Source organism: Bos indicus x Bos taurus, chromosome 4, assembly GCF_003369695.1.
Source record: "Bos indicus x Bos taurus breed Angus x Brahman F1 hybrid chromosome 4, Bos_hybrid_MaternalHap_v2.0, whole genome shotgun sequence".
In the NCBI taxonomy this organism is placed as follows: domain Eukaryota; kingdom Metazoa; phylum Chordata; class Mammalia; order Artiodactyla; family Bovidae; genus Bos; species Bos indicus x Bos taurus.
The window spans coordinates 1,194,893-1,218,284 of NC_040079.1; the positions used below are offsets into that span (position 1 = coordinate 1,194,893).

At 60.8% G+C, this 23,392-nt stretch overlaps 1 protein-coding gene across 3 annotated transcripts in view; it reads right to left on the reverse strand.

The window, feature by feature from the left end:
- Nucleotides 1–20,232: 20,232 nt before the first annotated feature.
- DNAJB6 (DnaJ heat shock protein family (Hsp40) member B6) overlaps nucleotides 20,233–23,392 on the reverse strand; it is a 52,295-nt gene continuing 49,135 nt past the window's right edge. For all 3 annotated transcript variants that reach the window (XM_027538462.1, XM_027538460.1, XM_027538461.1), the window contains exon 10: nucleotides 20,233–21,308. In XM_027538462.1, coding sequence (XP_027394263.1) covers nucleotides 21,226–21,308 — 83 coding nt within the window. In that variant the 3' untranslated portion in view covers nucleotides 20,233–21,225. The remainder of the gene's footprint in view (nucleotides 21,309–23,392) is intronic.

The following is a 23,392-nucleotide window of genomic DNA, read 5'->3' on the forward strand; positions in this document are numbered from 1 at the left end:
GCCAGGGACTCCCAGCTTTTCTGTTTCGCTGCTTTTAAATTCTTACACAATTGATGTTACTAGTGACTGTCTCCAGGTGACCCTGGAAAGAGCGAGTGACCCATGGCTCTTCATGAAAACCGTCCCCGCGATTCTGAAAACAACACACCCCCACCATCCCCGCAACAAAAAGATGGAAAGGCTCAGACTTCAGACGCAGACTCCACGTTCTGGAAGGAAGTTCGGTCGATTGTTCCTCTCATCTTTGGGGTCTTGCGATGCTTAGCAATTCCTGGGCTGAACCGGGCCTCGCTCAATAAACGCTGTAATGCAGGGGTGACAAATGTAATTTTCACCTAAACCGCTTCTCCATCCCTCTGGAATAAAGCCTCTGCCTCTTTGAAATAAAGTTCTCTCTCTCCTCTTTCTTCTGCGTAATAGTCGCAGGGCTCCGGGTGGTGAGAGACGGCCTGCTGGTCCAGGCAGGTAATGACAGGTATTTTCGCGGCTTTTCCAGAGAATTGGCTTCTTGTGTTGAGTGCTGGGCATAGGTCACCTCCTCCCTCACGGAGGCCACGTCTGTGAGTCCGTCTGTCCTCAGGAGCCTCATGTCCTGCCTCCAGAGCAGGGTCTGGGGTTAGGGGAGCCACGGGAACAGGGGTGGAACGTGGGAGCCCACAGCGAGGGGCACACAGCCAACTCCCCTCCCTGGGCAGGACGGGCCCTGAAGAGGAGCTCTAACCCCCAGGTGTTTACTGCAGAACGAGCTCCTGGGTTGTTAACCAAGCTCTGGGCCCTCAGACACTGCCCAGCCCGGCTGCTCGGAGGCCAGTGCTGGGGGAGGCGATAAGGTTGGGGGGGTGCCTGGCCCTCTGTCCCCTCTGTACCCCTCTGCCCCTCCATGCCCCTCTAGAGGCCTGCCATGGGCCGGGCAGTGGGGCAGCAGACACCACCGTGTGGAGACCAGCCCAGAAACACATGCCGCTGTGGACAGGAGGGCCCCGGAAAGGGGGCCAGGCCGCTCCCCCCATTAGGGAGGGAGGGCCCTGGGACCGAGGCCACGCTGGTCCACGCTCCGGGGAAGGAAGAAAGGCCCGGGAGCCTGTCGGTAAATGTTTCTTTGCCTCTGGGGTGGAGGCTGAGGGATCCGAAGCGGGAAGTGGGAGATGGGTCCTCGGTGATCTGCCAGCCAAGGACCCGACCCCGCCCGGCTCCCGGCCCTGCGGGCCCGGAGGAAAAGCGTCTCAAATTCAGAAAATGCCACTTCTAGTGTTTCTATCCCATTTTGTCTCTGATCACACACACACAAAAAAAGGATGCCCCCAAAGGGTCACAGCGTTCAGTGAAAAATCCTACGAGCTTTTCCAGAACAAATAACAGACACTGACCCCTGGCCCTCTCTTTGCATAAGAATTAACGCCGGCGGCCCAGCCCCTCTAGTGACAACTGGGACTTCGTAAATGCCAGCTTCTGATTTAAAACTCTGATTTTTTTCCCCCTTAAGAAGCCAGAAGAAAAGGGGTAACTCGGAGCTCATCTGCATCACAGATCAGGCCTCTCCGAGAAAATCAAGCATCCATAATTCATGGCATGTTTCCTGCCGGGGCTGGAGGCAGCGAGATCCTAGCAACAGAGTCCTGGCAACGCGGCGCAGCCAATGGGGCGGGCTCGCCGCCCGCGGGAGGAGGGGACGCGTGCCTGTGGCGGCCTCACGCCTGCATCCGCTTCAGGGACTCTTGCTCGGGAGCGAGCGGCTCGGCTCGGCTCGGCTCGGCTCGGCGCAACTCGACTCGGCTCGGCTCGGCGCAACTCGGCTCGGCTCGGCTCTACTCGATTCGACTCGGCTCAGCTCGGCTGGGTTCGGCTCGGCTCGACTCGACTCGGCTCGGCTCGGCTCGGCCTGGGCGGGAGGACTAGGGCCGCTTAAAATCCGGCAGGGCCTGGTTTTCTGAACCCGCGGTAGCTGCCATGCCCGCTGGCAGACGCGAGAGCACGCGTTACTAAATTTAAAACAACACCTTCCCTCAGCAGCCAGCAGTCTTCACAGAAATAAAGCGGCACAGGCCCCGACTGCCGGTCTGAGAGGAGCCCCGCTGGCGCTCGAGGGAACGCCGTGTGAGAACAGCTCCGTCGGACCTCCCGTTTCTTTTCCAGTCCCGGGCTGGGCTCGCGTTCCTCCGAGACCTGCTCTCGGCACCTCAGCTGCCGGAAACCACGGCCAAGCCAGAGCCCTCGCCCCGCAGCAGGCCGTGAGGGCGCGGCTCTTCCCGGCTCCGGGGCCCCCACCGCCCGGGACCGGCGGCCGAGGAGCCCCAGCAGACCGCGGAGGGTCTGCCCGCCGACCAGGCCGCGGGCGCGGGTGTCTCTCGGGCCGACGCCCTCACGGCAGCCGCGACTGCCTCACCCCGGGCCGCCTCCCCACGGAGTCACAGCGAAGCTCACACCGCGTAGCCCGCCGGCTCTCTGGAAGGATTCCGTTCAAGTCACCCCACCGCCGGCGAACCCCTCACCCGCCAGCAGCACAGGCCCAGCCGGGTGCCCGCTCAGGGCCCTGCAGCGGAATCTGGGCGTCGGGCGCTGCGAATCTCAGCTTCCGCTTCGCACACACAGACACCCTCTCTTTCTACTCGGAGGTGTTACCGTGCGGGGTTGTCTATGCGGGCAGAGCCTTCAGCGTGCCCGTCCCACGAGGAGACGCCAGAGAAGCCTCGGGTGCTGGCAGCAACGAAAACATTTCTTATGGCTGCTCCAAGCCGTATCTGGGGACTCGCTGCCCTGCACTGAACTCCGGTGAATTGAATAAATTAGCAAGAGTCTGGGCAAGCTGCCAAGAGCAAAGCGGAACCGCAGGATCCCCACCGAGCCCAGGTCCAGCCCGGAAGCCCCTCCAGAAAGCGGGAGGGGCTCACCTTCAAAACCGCTCTGGAAGGAGAGCTCGGGAGAGGTGGTGATTCCCGGCTCAGTTCATACTGATGGCTCTTCAAGCGTTACTGCAAAAAATACTCATTTCTGAAAAGTCAGTGGTTTTTTCCTTGTTGAAATGGGTGTTTTCCATCAAGTCAGATGAGAACGTCACCTTTACCAATGGTTTAGATTTAAACCACACTGACATCTCTGCAGACTCAAACGGGCTCTGCAAAGCTCATCGCACTTTAAGGAAGAAACGCACGGGTCTTCCCTGGTGGTCGAGGGGTTTAGGACTCAGCACTTCCAATTCAGGGTGTGCCGGTCCAATCTCTGGTCAGGGGACTAGTCGCTCAGTTGTGTCTTTGTGACCCTGTGGACTGTAGCCCACCAGGCTCCTCTTTCCATGGGATTCCCCAGGCAAGAATACTGGAGTGGGTAGCCTTTCCTTTCTCCAGGGGATCTTCCCCACCCAGGGACTGAACCCAGGTTTCCCACATTGCAGGCAGTTTCTTTACAGACTGCGCTACCAGGGAAGCCCCAGATCCCACATGCCACGGGACCAAAAAAAAAAATTCTTTTTAATCTGAAAAAGAAAATGCAGACAAACACACCCAGAGGCAGTCACAGCAATGGAAATACGAGAAGCTGCGGGGGTGTCAATAATGGGACACATCACTATCTTTTCTGCCCTGCGTTTAGTCATAGGAAGGAAGACTGTGTGCAGCAGATCTGACCTTTTATTAAAATCACCCCAGGATCCTCTGGTGCGTGCGGCTGAGAGACACACCCGCTAGGGAGGGTGCTCCTGGCCACCCCTGCTTCCTTCAGGGGCACACACTCCCCTAGACATCCTCTGAGGAAAGCAAGCTTTTAGAGCCGCTGGGAGCACAGAATTCCAGTGAAGACATTTCTTTTCCTCTCATACTGGTAAAAGCTTGCAATAGGAATCAAAAAAGATGCCTGCTATTTTAAATACCTTTGCACACTCTCCTTTATCACAATGTATTCCCTAAAAAAGAAGAAAGACCCTGGTGATCGGGCAGCAACCTGACTGCCTGGTGGCCCCCCGTCATCATCAGAGGCCCGTGGGGAGCAGAGAGCCTGCACACGCTCGGTAGTGACAGATGTGGGGAAGGCCTGGCTCCTGGAAGAGCAAGCCTCTCCCTGAGAATGGCTCATGGCCAATGTCACCACTGCCTCCTCCCACCAGGTGACACCACATGGTAACCCACCGGGCGCCCATGGCACAGTTTATGGTCCTCATCCACAGTCTTCAGGCCCGACGACCACAGCACGGCCCCGCCTGGCTACACCCGCGCCCAGTGGCCCCACCCAAGAGGACTCTGGGTCCCACTTGGGTCACCTCTGTGGGCTTTGTGTGACTGTGACATATGGTGATGTCAGGGTTCCCGGACCCTCCACCCCAAGAGAGGAGCAGGCAAAGGCCTCCGTGTCGCCAGCCTGGGTCTGATCTCAGGCACACACGTGTGCACCCATGCGTGCATACACACATTCACATGCGGGTTTACTTCTCTCCCTGCTGGCTTTCTCGCACCTCAGGTGGGCAACCCCTGGGCTGGCGAGCGAGCAGCAGGGCGTGTGTCCACTGCTCAGCTCCTGTCTTGGAAGTGCTGTCTACGAGAGCCAGCCGGATTCAGAAGTGTTTCCATGTTGAGCTTTAACAAGAACCAAGCACAAGTGAACTCACACACAAAACAGAAACAGACTCAGACACGAACAGACCAGTGGTCACCAAAGCGAAAGGGTGGAGGTAAACCAGGAGTGTGGGGTTAACACACACACACCACTGCGCATAAAACGGGCAGCCGACGAGGAGCCGCTGTACAGCACACGGAAGTCTGCTCCACAGTTTTTAATAACTTGTAAGGGAAAGGAATCTGAAAAAATAAATACGGTAGTAGTAACTGAGTCACGACGCTGTATACCAGAAACCAACACAACGTCGTAAATCAAGAGTGCGTGTGTCTGTGTGTCTGTGTGTGTTAGTCTGTCAGTCGTGTCCAACTCTGTGCGACCCCATGGACCATAGCCCATCAGGCTCCTCTGTCCGTGGAATTCTCCAGGCAAGAAGACTGGAGTGGGTAGCCATCCCTTTCTCCAGGGGACCTTCCCAACCCAGGGATCAAATCTGGGCCTCCCAATTAAAAAATAAAATTAAAAAAGAAACAAGAACAAGCACGCTGCAGCAGCTCGAAGGGTGTTGCTCCATAGCTATTTCAGTGATGTCCTGGAAAGGGCTGATGCCGTGAGAAATGTCCAGGACACGCACTGTTAAGTGGGATGGCAGGACTCACAACTGTGTCTACTGAGGATGCACTTTGTTTGTAACGAAACAAGTACACAAATCTGCTCCCTAGCAGGAAGGAGTGTTCTGACACAACAGCACTCTCCATGATGGGCTATTAACACTGCTCACGGCCTTCGTCCACTTCCCTTGCTCTCCGGCTTCTAGCGAGCCAGGGTCTTTGTGACAGGGGCGTGCCGTTAGCCGAGGGTTCTGGAGCCTGTGGCCTGGTGGCGGGGCCGACGGCTGCCTCTGGCGCTGCTGGGACTTTTCGAAGGACCGGGAAGCAGCGAGGGCCGAAGAGGGGGGGCTACCACGAGGGTGGGAGATGGGGCTGCAGCAGGAGTCCCGCGGCCCGAGGGCAGGACAGGGAAGGACACAGGCTCGCGAGGACCTTCAGCCTCAGCACAGGCCCCTCGCGCCCCACACGGCCTTCCATCCCCTTGGCTTCCACTTTCTGAGGAGCAAGAGGTTGGTGGTGACCCCCCAGCTCCTCCCGCAGGAGTGGGGGGGAGGATGTCACACGGCGCAGTCCCCGCTCCTGGACGGGCCGTGCCCTCGCTGACCCCGCTCACGGGCCGCGGTGTGTCCGGTGATGCAGACTCTGATCTCCTCCTCCAGAGGCACGTGCCGCCCAGAACGGGCCTGGGTCTTCTCCTCTCTCTTCCCCCTTTCTCAGCGCCCACCCTGGGCGTGGGGGGAGCCCTCCTGCATCAAGATCCGGGGCCCCAGAGCCTGTCCTCCCGAGACAAGCCGATGCTCGGAGCCTGGGCCCGCTTCCCACGACTACCCAGGACAGCCTCTCCGGGGTGAGCCCAGCCAGGTAAGTTTAGAACGTGACCTTTAGCCCTTGGCTCAGCAGGGATTAGGGTTCAAGAGAGGTCAAGGATGATGGTGATCAGGCCCCTCGCCGCACTGTGGGGGCCCCAACTGCCCCTCTGGACTCCCCATTCCTCACGCCGGGCGGAAGCTCCGAGCCCATCTGAAGCAAGAATGAGTCTCAAAGTCTCTGACCCAGAAATCAGAAGAGTGGGAAAAAATTAAATAAAAAATCAGGGACAAGGCAGGGAGTCAGGGGGCCCCTGCCAGAGGGACCTAATCAAGAGAGTCACAAGTTGTGATGTTTTGATTAAAGAACAAGTTGCCAAGGAGGCCTAAGATATGTCCATGCCTCTTCTTTCTCCTGCAGGCGCGGAGCCCCGAGCAGGGCAGGTGCACACCAGGGGCAGCTTCGGGCCAGACCTGGTCAAGTGTGGACAGTCGAGCAGCTCACCCAACGGCTCGTCTGTAAAACAAAGGTGGTGAAAGTGCCCCCCACGGAGGTTTTTGTGAAGATCAAACGAGGCCCCACAAGCGGGAGGCTTACAGACAGCGAGTGCTTAGTCACCACGGGGCATTAGCGACAGCACTAGCCGCGTGAAAAACAGGCATGGAATTTCAGTTCGGGAGAAGTCTCCAAAAGGTGAGGGGGTGAACAGAGTTCTGACCACCCTGGAATTTGCAAAAGAGGGGGAGGGGATAATTAGGAATCTGTTTACCCAAAAAAAGCAAAACATCCTGAAGCCTATAGAACACTGTTGAAGGAAATTAAAGGTCTAAATAAATGAAAAGTATCCCAGGATCACAGGTCAGAAGACACGGTGTTGCTACGATGACGATTCTCCCCAAACTCAGCTACAGATCTGGTTCAGTTCCGGTCAGAATCCAGCTGATTGATAGAGTTTAAAACATGAGAAACTGATTTAATATTCACATGAAACTTCAAGGGACCCAAAAAGAGCCAAGGCAGTGTCGTTCCTGCCTCTAGAATGCACGCTGCAGGGGACAAGCTTTCCCTGCGCGCCCAGTGAGGGGCGTGTCCGAACCAGCGGGGACCAGGCCCCAGCCACACAGCCGGGAGCCCTCGGGCTTAGCGGGACTCACTGCTGCCTTCCTGCAGGTGGTGCCCGGTGGGATTGATGGGTTTACGGGCAGGGACAACATGCCATGCCGCTGACATCCTGCTCACCTACAGTCAGGGGCGTGGAATTAGGAAGGAGGTGTGCAGACGCGGACAGACAAGGCCCCAGTGGGACAGAGGGCGGCTCAGCACAAAGGCTGGGCACCGGGACTGAGAGGCCGGCCTCCGCCTGGACGCACCGAGGTTGGACCGAGTGGCCGTCAAGATTCCATCTGCTTTTGCCTCCAGTGTGAACACAGTGGCAGGTCCCTGGTGCCAAATACTCGATGAAACCCCTGTCTGGGCTGGACTCTGAAATGAATGGTCAGCCGTCAGCAGGGCTCTGCCTGTCTAGGAGCAGCCAGTACCCCCCTCCACCAGGGGGGACTTCTTCTGTTTTCCCAAGGGGCCCCCACCCAGCTGGAGCCCCTCGAGCCAAGATCTGGGTGTGAAGGCAAAAGATCCAGGCGGTGCAGCCAGGACAGAGCGTGTCCAGGGCAGGTGCCCACCCTCTTGGATGCATGGGGACCCGGGGCTGGGACGCGATGGGGAAGCCTGACACCTGGATGGGGCTCACTGGACTGAGTCACTGAAAATTCACTGTTGCCGAATTTGCTTTCTTTCCAACACTTCCCTTGGCCTCTAAGTTTCTGTGTAGGAAACAGCAGGATCTAGAGGAAATTAATTATTGAACAGCATCCGCTTTTAAAAAGAAAATTTTAAATAATTAAAAAATACTCAGATCTCTCCTTCCAACTCCCCCACCCTTTCCCGGGAGCGGAGGCCTCAGCATAAGAAGCAGGAGAACCCAGTTGAGCAGAGCTTGAAGTGGGTGCTCCCCACACCACGTGCCCCGGCCCTCAGCCGCAGCCCACGGTCCTGGCTCAGCCGGCGAGGAGCCCACGCCCTCCGCAGGCAGACAGCTGGGAGGACAGGCCCCGCAGCTCCCAGGCCAGGGTGCTCATGTGCTCGCAGACCCCCAGGCCTCTGCCCCAGCCGGCCGGCCCTCCCAGCCCCACCTCGTTGCCCGCCCCTGCATGCCCTGGAATCTCTCTCCCCTCGAGAGGATGCTAATCTCGTAGGCCCAGACCCCATCCCACCCATGACTCCTCTTCACCTTCATCACCTCCCTGCAGGCCCAGTGGGGGGTCAGGGCCCCGACACAGGGAGCAGGGGGCCCTCCAGGCCCCTGTCTTCGAACCTGCCCAGGGGATGGCCGTGCCTGCCAGTGTCCTCAGGAAGCTCTGGTTCTGCTATCGCCACAGACCCACCCTGCGGCCCCGGGTCACCTGCATCTGATGCTTAGGACACCCCCCTTCTAGCTCTGCCCCTGTGTACAGGGTCAGGGGGCCCAGGTGGGGGGATAGCACCCGAGGAAAGGGGGCGGCAGGCGGGCAGGGGCAGGGGAGGCAAGGGGACGGGCCCTCCAGGACTGGAAGTCCCTGCTGGCTGGTGACACCCCTCCTGGAAAGAAATCTGCCCGAGCAGGCCTCTCTGCCCTGGGGATGCCAGGAACCCACACTCGAGCTCCGAGCACGGGCACCCTGTCCACGCAGGGAGGGCACAGGTGCTGCCCTCGAGGAGACGTCCACAGTCCATCAGCAAAGCGGGGAGCAGAGGCTTCTTCCGGCTCCGTCTGGCTCTCCTATGTCTCATTGCCATGAACTCCATCACCTGTTGCATTGGGGGTCCCCTGTCCGACTTGTTGGCTCAGCTGCACCCCCAGGCACTCACACTTCTGTCGGCCGTGCCCCCGTCATGAGGTGACCCCACAACTGCCCTTGGGGGGACGGCTCATGCGCGCGGAGTCAGGGCCAGCCCCGCCCACCGTCTGCCCATCAGGGTCTCTGCACCTGAGCCTCTGGGCAGGCCCCTGACCAGGGTCCCTCTCTCCACTTCTCAGTCTCTCTCTCGTCATGATCTCTAAGCCAGCAGAAGGCGAGCGCTCCCAGCCCGACAACCACAGCAGGGCCAGGGCTGCTGGGCCAGCGGTAACGTTGCCCCACCCAGCTGATGGCGGCCACACTTGGTTCCCTGGGAACCGGAGGGGCCGGAATGGTGGTCGTGCAGGGCGGAGGCCAGCCTCCTCTGCCCCCTTCCCCTCCGGGCCCCCCGCTTCCCCACAGAGTGACGGCCCAGGGCAGGGGGCACCTAGCCTGCCTGGCTCCCAGCAGCTCCGCAAAGCTCAGCACTCACCTCCCCAAAGCTGGGTGCCTGCACCAGGCAATGCCCAGGGTCCATCTCCCCCAAGTGACCCCTGGAGACGTTTGCAGCTGCCTGCTGGCAGTGGCTGAACATGGGAAAACAGTGGTGGAGATGGAATAACACTCCCAGAGATGTCCAGCACTGACCACTGGAGCCGGGGGCACCCTCGGCAGTGGGCAAAGGGGCTCGGCAGACAGCAGGGGCTACGGCTGCGCCCCGCTGACCGCAGCTCCCCTCAAAGGCCAAGGGGATCCTGGGACAGGCGTTGGGGAGCGGATGCAGGAGGAGAGGTCAGGCGGTGGGGGCCACTTGCTGGGCCCAGTAGGGCCACAGGAGGAGCCGGCAGCCTGGAGGGAAAAGATGTCGCCATCGAGGAGGAAGTGACCCTCGTGCTACGCCCCCAGACTGGGACCACACAACCCTGTGGTCTCCTCCCGCAGCCCGCGGCCCAGCCCCAGCCCCGACACCTCTCTCAGCCACAGGCCTGTGAGGGCACCAGACACGTGAGTGTGAGCACATGCTCACACAACAGAGGATGTGGGCAGATGTCATCGCGATGGGGAAAGGCCACATCACTTCATGAGAGCAAGATGCCACTTAAGTAAGGACAGAGAGCTGGTGAGACAGACACATGCTGCCCTCGTCAGGATGGCAGTTCCACGGGAGCCGGGCATGGTGGCCAGGCACCGGCTGGGCGGCTGGAACGGCCCCACCATGCCCTTGGTGAGTGCGTCCCTCCTCAGGGAAAAGCTTTTTAAATCCACCCCAAGGCCAGGACCCGCCCCAAGGCCAGCCGGTGGCCCCTGGGTTCCCAGCCGCAAGCCCAGGGTGCCCAGGGCGCTGGGCGCTGGCCACAGCACCTCTCCTGTTCCACCTGCTGGGTACAGAGACCTGGCCAGAGCCAGCCCTGCAGGCATGCCCTGGGGGCCCTGCCAGGGGCTCTCCTCGCCCGTTCTGGCCCTGACTTTCACGAAGGTAACCAAGGATTTAGGAAGGCTGGAGTGCGCAGGGTTGCGCTGGTCTCCGGGTGGGATGACGGATGGGGGCTGGTTTTCTGTGCACACACGTGTGGCAGAACGTCTGAGCCACAACTGGGACACGTGGAGCTAACGTCTCACTCCTCCTGCACAAGCGGCCCGGTGTGGAGGCTGGTATGACACTTGTGGGTGCCCCCTCGGGGACCGCTCGGAGAGAGCCCAGTCATGGTGTGACCAGCTCGGGTTAAATCTCTTCTTCCCTCTCACCGAACGCCCCAGCGCACCCCCACAGGGCCCCCCCACCAGGCCCCACCGCGCCCCCACCACAGTCCCCAGCACGCCCCCACCGCGCCCCCACAGCGCCCCCAGCGCCCCACCACGCCCCCCCAGCGCCCCACCACCACACCCCCCGCAACCCCACCACATCCCCCACCATGCCCACCACGCCCCCCCAGCGCCCCACCACCACACCCCCCGCAACCCCACCACATCCCCCACCATGCCCACCACGCCCCCACAGCGCCCCACCACCACACCCCCCGCAACCCCACCACATCCCCCACCATGCCCACCATGCCCCCACAGCGCCCCCCCGCACCCCACCACGCCCCCACAGCGCCCCACCACCACGCCCCACCGTGCCCCCACCACAGTCCCCAGCACGCCCCCACCGCCCCCCACCGCGCCGGGCTGCCCACCCTGTGGTGCCCTCCCCTCCACTCGCCAGGCACCCTTGTGAGCCCCTGGCTGCTCCCAGGATCAAACGCTCTCAGCCGAGCACAGAGAGTCCTCCAGCCCGCTGTCCGCCCAGGTGGCTACCGCGCGGCCGCGCAGCTGGACGCGTCACGTGCCGTGACTGTGTTTCGCCACGTGGCACCTCAGGGCCTGCAGGGGGCTGCGAGTGCCTCTCATCCCGGCCACGGTGCCGCGAAAGACGTCGCGGAAAACCCAGGCCTGTGGGTCAGCGAGTCCCGCCGCTTCGTCTCGAGAGGCCCTCCAGGACCGTCCAGCAGGGACCGCACTTCCCCGCGACGACGGCGCGTCGTCTGCGGAGAGCTTCCCTTGACCGCTCACCCCACACAGCCACGCGGCTGGATTCCGGTCCCCACTGAGGAGCGCGAGGACTTCAGACAAACCTGGACCCTGCTCCGATTCCAGCCGCTGCCATCGGCTCGGGCCCACCAGACAGGCCTGATCACAAACGCGCCTGCAAGCCGGGGCTTCACCGTCTCCACGGAGCCGCGGGAACAGAGCCCCCCTCCCCGACCAGGAGGGCGTTCGGCAGCAGCCTCCTCCACGTTTCTCTGCAAAGGCTCCAGGCACCTGCCGCCCGGGACTGTGTGCACCGTCCAGCAAACGTTCTCATCCTGGCTCCGGGCTTCGAGACCAGCAAGGCTTCTCCAGACATTCCCTGCTTAGACCGCCCTACCAGTTCCTTCCACCCTGAAAAAGAAGGGTTTCAACAAAAACCACAGAAAAAAAGAAAGGAAAAATTGTGAGTGCTCCCCACAGACTCGGTTGTCAGTTTGTTTGCTGTGATCAACATCAACGCATCGAAAGAGAAAATGTTTCTGTGTGATCAAAGCCACATTTAGGAAGGAGACAGGATGCTCAATTCTGGGAGATCTCCGGAGTTACTGGCGCCCACTGTGACAGAGGCGAGGCCGCCGGCACCCAGGCTGCGTCCCCGCCACTGGCCGCCCCGGGTCAGCTCGCCTAAGTATGTACGTGTACGCGTTAGTCACTCAGTCGTGTCTGACTCTGCGACCCCATGGACTGTAGCCCGCCAGGCTCCTCTGTCCATGGGATTCTCCAGGCAAGAATGCTGGAGTGGGTAGCCATTCCCTGTATTTACTTCAGCTTTCAGTATTTTCCACATTATCTATCATTCTGAACGCTTCATAAATGGTTTTTAAAATGTGATGAACACCTGGGAGGCGCCACACACACCCTTAACCACACACACACACATACACACACACACCCTTAACCACACACACACATACACACACCCTTAACCACACACACACACACACACACACCCTTAACCACACACACACATACACACACCCTTAACCACACACACACACACACACACCCTTAACCACACACACACATACACACACCCTTAACCACACACACACACACACACACACCCTTAACCACACACACACATACACACACCCTTAACCACACACACACACACACACACACCCTTAACCACACACACACATACACACACCCTTAACCACACACACACACACACACACCCTTAACCACACACACACATACACACACCCTTAACCACACACACACACACACACACCCCCTTAACCACACACACATACACACACACCCACCCTTAACTACACCACATTTTGACTAACGGACCACATTTTGATGACTACTCCATCTCTGGTGATGTCTCAGACATGAAATTCCTTGGGGAATTTCCTGGGGCAGCTATAATAACCACTATTTCTATCAAATTTAGAACTTATAGATTGTTAATCCATGTCCCTGAAAGTAGTAATAAAAGTATATATTTCAGAGCAATGACCATTTCATCCCAGGGATCTTATTTTATGAAATGGTTGCTTGCCAAAGACCACAATTTACTTTTTACAGTTTCATTGAATGACTGACATTTGAGACATTCCCTAATTAATTCCAGCTCTTTCTAAGCCGGCTGTGATAAACATAACCTGTGCCAAGATCAGAGCGTCAGTTCTGGCAAGTCCACAGCCGGGATGAAGGGGAGACACACGTGCAGAGAGTTTGGTTCTGCCAGGGAACCCACTGTGGGGGCGGAGCCTGGGCTTCTGATTGGACGACAGACATTGCATCAAAGTCTGTAAACCATAGAGACTGTATATAAGGAAGAGAACTCCAGAGATGTGCAAACAGCCTCTGAACCCGAAACGAAGCTGGCCGCCTGGCTCTAATGACATGTATTTAGCTGGCAGTTAAGACTGTATTTATAGTCTCGCGAGACGGCTGGGACTCACAGAGAAGGACCCGTCAATGAAGCTGAAGATTAGAAAAAAGTAGATTTAAGAGCACAGGGGCGGAGGGAAGACGTTTCCAGCCCACCCTCTATCTCCTCATCTGGAATCTGGACGACAGGGCGCTGTGACTGCCGGCCCCCTCCTGCCAACCCGCTGGGATCAGAAAGGTCTGGTTGGAATCTCAGCAGGGAGGGTGGTGTCAGGAGACTCTCGAGCCTCCAGATGAAGCAAAGCTGCCACCATGATCCAGGAGGCTGCTTGAATCCCATCCTCACTGCCACAAGCTGTGCTTTCAAGGCAGACAGTAAGCCCTCTGCGCGTCAGACTGAAGTTCACAGGGGAGTGTGATGTTTTTAACAACCGATGCCATAAATCAGTCGACTGGCATCGGAACGGAAGCCTAGAGACCTCGCTGGTGGTCCAGGGGTTAAGAATCCGCCTTCCAACGCAGGGTGCTGGCCTCGCCCGCGCCGCAGAGCAGTCGAGCCACGCGCTGCAAGAGAAGGCTGAGCACCGCAGCGAAGACCCCGCACAGCCGTCAGCACAAAACCGGAAGCCCATCTCACAGAAGGATGTGTTTCCCTGGATTGACTGGTGACCCCGGAGGGTCTTCTCCATCTGAGTTTGGATCAGGAGGTTGTTTTGAGGACGAGGCCGCGGCAGGCCAGGCAGAGCGCCGCACAGATTTCCCAGTCCTCCCAGGCGTTTACGTGGGACTGCGTGGCGCGGTGGGGGTGGGGGGGTCCTAGTTAGGACTGGGGCAGCTCGGGCCTGGCCTCTGCCTGTTTCTCCTTTGCTTTATTTCTTCCGCAGCTTGAATTTTTCATCTCGGTGTCAAGAACAGCCTGGCAGGGAGCCAAGGACGGGGCCACCAGGTGTCACCCTCTCTGACGTCACAGTGTCAGGAGCGAGACACGTCATGCGCTGAGGTGACAAGACACACAAAACCAAGGGGTTCGGTATGAGGACGTTATACCCCACCCTGGAGAAACAGCTAATCATTCGTAAAAGTTCGGATTAATGAAACAGCTGCATGTTTGCACCAAAGGCTTCAGAAACAGTTCAAGACAGCTTTTGTCAAGGGCAGAGACACATGCCTCCTGTTTGCTCCCAGCCGGTAGGCATGCTGGGGGCCTGGTCACGTGAACAGCCCCGGCAGCCGCGACGACCGTGCTCTGCTGAAGGTTTGGGCAGACTCGGCGTTTTCTCCTTGTTGCCCCCTAGTGGGGGACAGGTGTGGGGTGCAGAGGGTCACAGGATTATTTTAGCTACAAGGTGATAGAAATATTAACAACCGATTTTTTCCCCCATTATCCCAGAAAACTAGAAATTACCATTTTTCAGATGTTATTTGAGTAAAAGATGTAGAAATGTTCTTGGCGTGTGAGTGTAGGAAAAAATTTAGGACTTTCGGTAGAGCCAAATTTTACCTTTGGAAGTGATGAGCCCTTTGATGTGTTATTTATAACACGATGAGACTAGATGGTAAGTGTTGCATGAGAAAGCTCCCTGCTCTCCAGTAAAACAATTACATTCCACCAGGGGACAGGAAACCCTGTGGCCCCCACTTGGACTCACTTTAGCTCTAACTTCAACATTATTAAAGTCTGATTCACTGCTTTACTCTATGGTGTGTGCCCGTGCTCATGTCTGTTATATGTGTGCATGTGCATGTGTGCAGGCATGTGTGTGCATGTCTAGGTCTGCACGTGTGCATGTGTGAAGGAGTGTCTGCATGTGTGCACACCTGTGTGTGTGTAGGTGTGTGCGTGCATGCCTGTGTGTGCGTGTGTGCATGTCTAGGTATGCATGTGTGTGCGTGCATGTGTGTCTGCGCATGTATTCATACCTGTGTGCATGTGTGTGTGTGTGCAAGTATGCATGTGTGTGGATATCTGTGTGCATGTGTGCGTGTTGTGCAGGTGTGTGTGCATGCATGTGCAAGTGTGTGCAGGCTCCGCTGGTTGGGGCAGAGGTGGGGGGGGGGGGCTCCTGCCAGTCGTTTTCCTTTATGGAGGCGCCCTCTCGTGGCCACAGGAAATATTACGCCATAGCCGTCTTCTCTGCGATGACCTTGGATAAGGAAAAATTCCCTCTAAGCTACATAGACACATGGGAACTTCCAGGAAATACTTGATGTTTTTTAAGTGGAGATGTTGAAGTGCTATGGCACGGGAACCGCATTCTAAGCTAGGATCTCCCAGATGAGGGCCCTCAGGCAATGGATTGACGGATGATGGACTGACCAGGATGATGGGGCCAGGGTGTGACCCAGGGCATGGCAGCCATGCCCCCGCTCCCCCGGGCTCCCCCCAGTGTCCCCCTCCTCCCTCAGAACACCAGTCACTGCTCTGGGGCTACCCTCACTCACACCGCCAGGCCCTTTGCTGGTTGGACAGTGTCTACAAAGATCGATTTTCCTCACGGTTCGGGGCTGGGACATGGACCCCTTTCCAGGGCCATCGTTGACTCCTGCAGAGGACATGGGGCCTGGGGGCGTGGCGGGCGGGCAGCTGTGGCCCACGGGCAGCAGGATGCTTGTGGCCGGCCTGGCCCTGCGCCCAGGCTGCTCGGCCCGGCAGGCATTCTTGGTGCTGCCCCTCACCCCGAGCCCCGCTCCAGGCTCCTCTCCCATCAGGCATCCACCAGGCCTGTGTGGTGCTGCCCAAGGGTGGAGGAGACGGTGGGGGAGCAGCCCCTCACGGGCTCCTCAGGGATGAGCACCCAGGAGGAGGGGGCAGAAGCCATGATGCGGCAGGTGACGGGACCTCAAGGCCACCGGAAGACGCAGCGGGTGTTCACGGTGAGAGCGAGTGGGCAGAGGAACCACCCCGTCACCCCCAGCCCCACCCTGACCTGGCTCCCTCTGTCCAGCTTGGGCCTGAGCTCAGGGGGCAGCTCTGACACGGGGAGGGGCGGGAGCCAGGTGAGGCCGTGGGGCCTGCTTGTCCCACCCGAACAGCCGTGAGCGCGTCCCGACGGCTGCAGCATCGGCCAGCACAGACACGCGCCCCTCTGCTCACAGGCCACAGCCTCCTGCTCCGCGTCCTGGGAGGACCCCGGCTAGAAGCACGCCTCCCTGGTCACCCAGAGCGCCCTGGGGCGTCCGGGTATTTGAGACTAAACAGAGAAAGGGACTCCAGTTTTTAGCCGTCACCTTGGGTGTCCTTGGCGGAAGCCAGGGAACAAGCAGTATTCTGAGCACTGATGTTAACACGTCGGAAAACATACAGCGTGCCAGGCCTTTGCTGCGCGCTGGACCTCAGGGAAAACCCGCCTCTGCAGAACCAGCTGAAGACACGGAAGGAGAACACGGCGGACACATCTCAGCCGGAGGATCTGGCGGGCAGACCGTGTCCTTCTCCACGGCCCCCAGTCCTGGGGGGCACAGAACACAGGCAGGGCCCCAGCTGGCCGCCCCCGGGGACGGGCTGCGTTTTGGAGGCCTGGCAGGTGGACGCAGGGTCTCCCCGGGGCCCGCCCTCTCCCGCCTGGGCCCCATCGTGCAGCAAGGAGCCCTCCGCCCAGAGCCCTCTGGGCCAGCGGCACGGCCCTTCCTCCAGAGCCCGCAGCCCGGCCGGACCCACACATCACGCACCCTTTCCTGGGAACAGAAGATCCATCGCCCTGTCGTCCGGGGCCACCCGGTCACTGTGTGAACGGCTACTCGGCCAGAGAAAGTCATTTCTGTGCCATAAAACGGAATACTGCTTCTTCACTAAAAAGGAATGCTGTTGATCAAGTGAAACATATGAAACCCCGGACATAGAGGTGAAAAGTTGCCTGACGCACTGGGGCCCTGGGGAGCCGCGTCCCCGGGGCTGCTGAGGGAACACAGCCGCGCCGTCAACCCGCCCCCGCTCCGGGCCGCGGTCAGAGCTGCTGGGCCCGGGCATGGGCGGAGTCCGTCCGCTTCTCCTGGGAAAGAAGCCAGCGGTGCTGATGAACAGCTGAGCCATGTTCTGACGAGCATCAGTGGGGGGGGTCCACCTGAGACCTGGGCGCCCGTCAGCAGCAGGTCCGGGGCTGGCGCCCACCCGCTGATCGGCCCTCGTGACCTCTGCCGAGGGTGGCCTTGAGCCAGGCGGAAACCCCAATCGTGAGACGGCACTTCCACACGCGACCCTGACCCCCACCCCAACACGGGGCAGCTCCTGACCACCGTCCTCACCCCGCAGACTCAGCCGTGACCCCCGTGGATGTGGCAGTCAGGGGTGCGGCCAAGTGCCCTGGGCACAGGGAGAGTGAACAGAAAACCTGGGGCATCCCAGCATGGCAGCGGGGTCTGGCCAAGCCGTGGGGGCAGCGGAAGTGGGCGACCTGCTCTGAGGGCCGGCGGCGTGTGGGAGGAGGGCAGCCGGACAGGCCGGGTCAGGACCCCTGATGCCCAGACGGCAGGACAGCCCTGCCAGCTGCCACTTGAGGCCAGAGTGGACCCAGCGCTGCCCCGGGAGGAGGGACGCCCTGCTGCTCAGACGTCAGGACGCAGGCGGCTCGCAGCTCAGCGACAGCAACCCAGGCATCCAGCCCTCCTGGGGCCGATGGATAGGAAGGCATGGTCCCCTGACACGGACACTCCTCAGCCCCCGGGATGGGCCTGCTCGGGGCCACGAGCCAGTCGCAGGAGCACAGACCATGTGGGCCTCTCCTCACAGGAGGCCCTGGAGCCCCTGACTCAGAGACAGGAAGGAGGACGGGGCAGGGTCGTGCTGACGGGGACACTTTGGGAAGATGAGAATGTCTGGGAACTATGGTGTGATGTTTGCCCAACTGTGTGAAGGTGCTGAACGCCCTGAGCTACACAGTGAAAACTGCTTAATACGGTAAATTGACGTTATCAGTGCTGCAAGGGCTGATGCTAAGAAGCTCCAGTACTTCAGCTACCTGATGGGAAGAGCCGACTCATTGGAAAAGACCCTGATGCTGGGAAAGATTGAAGGCGGGAGAAGAAGGGGACGCCAGAGATGAGATGGTTGGATGGCATCACCGACTCGATGGACATGAGTTTGAGGACACTCCGGGAGTTGGTGATGGACAGGGAGGCCTGGCGTGCTGCAGTCCATGGGGTGGCAGAGTCAGACACGACTGAGCGACTGAACATCAGTATTTCACCGGGACTAAAAAAACAAAACTTCAAGCAGCTCAAGGCCCGTGGTCAGCTCCTCTGCAGGCAAGGAGCCGGGCTCCTCAGCCTGACCACGAAAATGCAGCCATTCATCCATTCACTCATTCAGTTCGTCAAGATACACAGATTGAGCAGCCCCCTGCGAAGCCCTGGGCTGGACGCTGGTGGTCTGGCAGGGTCCCAGGCCAGGCCCCTCTGATTCTGCGGTAGAGGCAGGGCTGTCAGGGTCTCTGGTTGTTGGCCGAGGCCTCTGGCTCCGTCACTGCCGGCCCAGTGAGAGGGGCAGGCCAGCGGCTCACATGCGTCCATTGGGGCAGCCCCGGGGTGGTGGGACATCGGCTGTCTGGGGGTGCACGGCCTCTGGGCAGGGTCTGTGGGCGGGGGGATGACAGCCCAGACCTCCAGGTGGGACGCGGGCCCCCTGCTCTCGACGGGGTGACAGGCCTGCACGTCTCGGAAGAGTGGGGACCTCAGGCCTGGCTGAGAAGGCAGCAAGGGCACCTGGCTGCCTCACAGGACAGCCCGCACTCCCAGGGGCCTGTCCCCAGGTCGACCCCCCACGGCCAGGCGGGCACAGCAGAGGGCCAGCGGGGGGCCCGCCCGGGGAAGCTCCAAGGGGGCTCTTTAGGGAGGGGGGCGGCGTGGGGCAAGGGAAGGACCCGGCCCCCAGCGCGCCCCCGGCCTCTGCTGGCTCGGTGGGGGCCGTCCACTCCTGTCCGCGAGGATGGGAAGGGGGGACACAGTGGGCACTTTTCATGCTCTGAGGGCCCCGCCTGCTCCCCCCACACCTGGGCTGGGAGACCCCCAGGGGTCCTCGCCCACTCTGGTCCCAGGCCGTCCTCAGGCCCTCCAGACGACACCCACGGGGGCCGGACGCGCTTCAGACTGGGACGTGCCAGGTGGGCCCCCAGGCAGGCAGAGACGTGGTCTGGACCCTAAGTCTGGGGGTCCTAGATCCCCCTGCTGATCTACAAAATAAAACCTCATTCTGGCAAAACATCAGGCATGACTGTTAATGTCACTGGGGCCCACATCTTTAAGGCTCCGGCGGTAGTCTGGAAGTTTCCCCAGGAACGGGTCCTGGTTCCATGCTGCCCCGACAGACAGGACGGGACACAGGGGCCGATGGTGCCTCTCCTGGGAAAGCGCACTGCTTTCAAAACGAACGTTTCCAAGCGTCTGCTGTGGTGAGGTCCTCAGCCCAATACCGGAGAAGGGGTGGTGCCTGGAGGGCCTCCTGGGGCTGGGCCCAGACCCCTCCCGTGGCCCTGCCTCCCCGGGATGGGGGCCCACCAGGCCCAGGACGGACGCCACCCTCCTCCACCTGGCCCTCCTGGCCTCCGGGCGCTGCCCTGCTCGCTCAGGAGCCGCCCACACATCAGGGCCTCGTGGAGACAGACGTGGAGGCGCGGCGGCCGGCTGAGGCCTCCAGATGACCGCCCTGTCCTGGGTCCCCACAGCAGGATGCTCGGGGGTGTGGCCCGCTGACCTGGACCCCAGCCAGAGGCCGTGAGGGGGGCTGGTCCTCACGGGGGCGACTCTGAGCCGTGTCCGCCTCCTACGGCCTGGGGTGCAACCGCGGTCCGCCAGGACGGACTCCTACCGCCCGCGCCTTCCCGCACGTCGGCAAGGCCGCTGTCTCACCGTCCCGTGCTCGGTGGGGATGCCTCCCCCTGCGGTCGCACATTTCAGGGTCTAGACCCCAAAACCTCACTGGATCCCTCATGATGATGGAGAAGAGCTGCTCTGTTTAATGACTAGTACTGGGGTTCACAAACGATGCCAAGTGTCAGTCAATAACGCTTACAGTTTATTCAAGTGGGTAGCACTTAAAATCCGTTATGCTTTCATGGTTACATTTTCCACACTAAGCATCAAACACTGTCCACTCTACCCCCCAAGGGCCCCGCACAACCTCCCCCCACGGTCACCCGAAAACCACACGCATCACGCTTGCTCCAGGTGCCCACGCTCACAGAGCCACCCCGCACGCCCGGGCCCCTGGGAAAGGGCCACTGGCCTGTGAAAACCCCGCGGAAGCTTCTCACGTAGCCCTCGGTGCCCAGGGGGAGGGCGAGGGGCCGCTGTTGAGGAAGGCTCTGCCAGGGCGGCTGCAAAAAGCTGGGGACCCCTGCCCGAGGCGGGGAGCTCCCCTAAGCTCTAGTTTTCAGCTCAGCGCACGTGCTCAGGACCCAATGAGCCCAGACCCACACTAAGAGCCGGAGGTGGCCCCGCGGGGCAGAAGCTTGTAGACTCCCACCTTCCTGCCAGGAGAACAGCTCCGGGTCCAGGAGGAGATGGGCGAGCCGAGGTGGAACGCGGACTGCTTGCAGAGGACGGGGATGAAAACCGTCAATGTGAGGGCGACTCCAGCCCTCGAGCGGCCAGGTCGCCCGGGGAAGGTCTGGCTCCCTGAAGGTCCGGGAGGGGTCACCCGGGGTCGGAGGTCACCTTCACACAGCCCTGAGCTTAAATGGAGCCTAGATTCACACACGCAGCGGCAGAAGGAGAGGGCGTGTCAGAGCATGCACACGCACCCGGGCCGCGGACGGCCAAGGCGGCAGGACCCCGCGTGTGCGCCGGAGAGCGGGGGGCCGCGGCCGACCGAGGGGACGCGGGCGCGGCGGGAGGGGCAGGGGCGGCCGGCGGCTCCGCCCCCCGGCCCCCGTGCGCCCCCAGTGCTCCCCCCGCGCGCTCCGCCCCCCGCCCCCCGGCCCCAGGGCGCCCCAGACAGGACGCGGGCCGCACGCGCGTGCACACGGCTGCTCCGCCGCGGCCGTCTAGAGGGGGCCCTTGGTCGGCTTCTTCTTCTTCGACTCCTCTCTGTGCTTCGGCTTCTTCCTCTTGCCGCCTTCTTTGAATCCTAAGGAGACAGGCGTGTGAGACCCTGCAGGGCGGCAGCGCGTGTCTCTAAACGTCCCCTCCCCGGCTGACGAGACACACCACACGGCAAACTCCGCCTGCTCCGTATCGGAGGCCCAACGGAGACATGAGCTGACTCGATACCTGGCGATGAGCGCCTCTCACACCAGCACCCCGGGTCCCGGAGGCCGAGTGCCCGCCCGCCGCCGGGAGCCCCCCGCCCCACGCCCGGCCCCACACCCCGCCCCGAGGCACCGGGGGCCCCTCTGCAGGCAGAAGCCCAGCGGTGACCACGTCCCGCCTTCCTGCCTGCCCGAGGCTGGGGGGGACGAGGGCCCAATCCGCTCGCCTTCTGGGGTTCTACCTGGAACCAGGCGCCCAGGGCCGCTCTGCACAAACAGCTCAGGGCGTGCGCGCGTCCACATGGACGCAAGGGGTGGGACGCTGAGTTTGGGGGAGAACAGACCACTGTGAAAATCCTGCCCAGAACCAGACCAGCGTCACTGCGGGTCTGTGAGCCGGCACACGTGGGCCCCTAAGCCTGAGGAGGCCACCTAAGCGTCCTTGGGTTTCATATTACGCAGCAGGTGCGGCTCAGAGCGAAACCACTGGGGCCCCAGTCTGTTCACAGGCCCTGCACCCACTCGGGGACCCCTTCTCAGAACCAACACCCGGTGGGCGGGCCCACTCGGGGACCCCTTCTCAGAACCAACAGCCGGTGGGCGGGCCGCAACGCCCGGGCCAGGTCTGGGAAGGTAAAGGACCGGTGCTGCTCTTAACTCAGGAGTTTCTGTTTCATGCTGAATAATGTCAATTCTCGTTTCTAACAGCTCCACGTTCTGGACAGACCCCCGGTGTGTGTGGAATCCATAAATCGAGAACACTAATCCTTTCTCCACGTCTCGCTGTCCGGTTTACGGGTCCCGAGAGGCGTGCGATGCACCCTCTGAATAAAGCTGGGTTGGCCACCACACTTCACAGGAGCGCCAGCAAGAAGGGGCCATCAGGGTGAACAGAGCTGCCCCATGCCCCCCGCAGACCGGCCCAACCCTGAACCACACGACACGGGCCAGGCCATCCACACAGGAGGCCCTCCTGGGACCCACAAGTCCAGCCCTGAGGGCTGAGCACACGCCCACGATCAGAACCCGCCCACCAGCCCCTCACACACCTCATGGGGGGGTGGGGCACCAGACACACTGTGGGGGCCGCGCTCCTCCCCACACACTCCCAAGAAAACGAGGCAGAACACGGAAACCTGGCCGAAGTCACCGTGGGACCCTCCCCACCACACGGGAGCATGCCCCCCGGGAGCAGCTTATCTCGGGGATGGGGGCGCCCAGCAGGTTCCATCACTGCGCCAGAGGCTGCTGACCTGCTGGGGACCTGGCTTGCCCTGCGACCCAGCAACCTTTTCCACTGTCTGTTTCTGGAACCTTCCTTTGGAGCAAGCAGCTCTGTCATCTCCCAGTAAGATGTCAAAGAGCTCACTCCGGTCACACCAGTCACACAGACGTCCTATCTTGAACCCTTTGGTGGCTTCACGCTGGCACGCTGCTGCAGGCCTCGGGGCTCACTACGGGAGGCGGGCATGAACAGCAGGAGGCGGCCCTGCAGCGCCAGCGTCCGCCAGGCCCCCCGGCCGCCCCAGGACACAGGCGGGAGCAGCACCTGGCAGAGACGGAGCCCCCCTGCGTGCCGCATGTGTGAGGACGTGGTGTCAACAGCCTCCCACCTGCAGGCACCTGGGCGGGACCTGGCCAAGCGTGAGAGCCCAGTCACTTTGCTTTTCCTGCCGAATCCTCCTCTCCCGAGACCCCCTGCAGCAGCCACTGCCCTCCCCTGCACAGGCCTGGCCTCTGCTACCCACAGGCTGCACAGGCCTCACCGTGGCCCCCGGTTCCACCTCCTGACCAGACATCTAGACAAGCGCCCCGAGGCAGGCCTGGGCCCCACGCGGGAGGCAGGTCCTTCCAAACAGAGGGACCCCTTCCAGCCACAAGACCCCTATCAAGTCCTGTGTGTCCGGGAAGCTGGACTCATGGCGCTGTCCCCCACCACGTCCAGCCTGCGTGCCATCGGGGC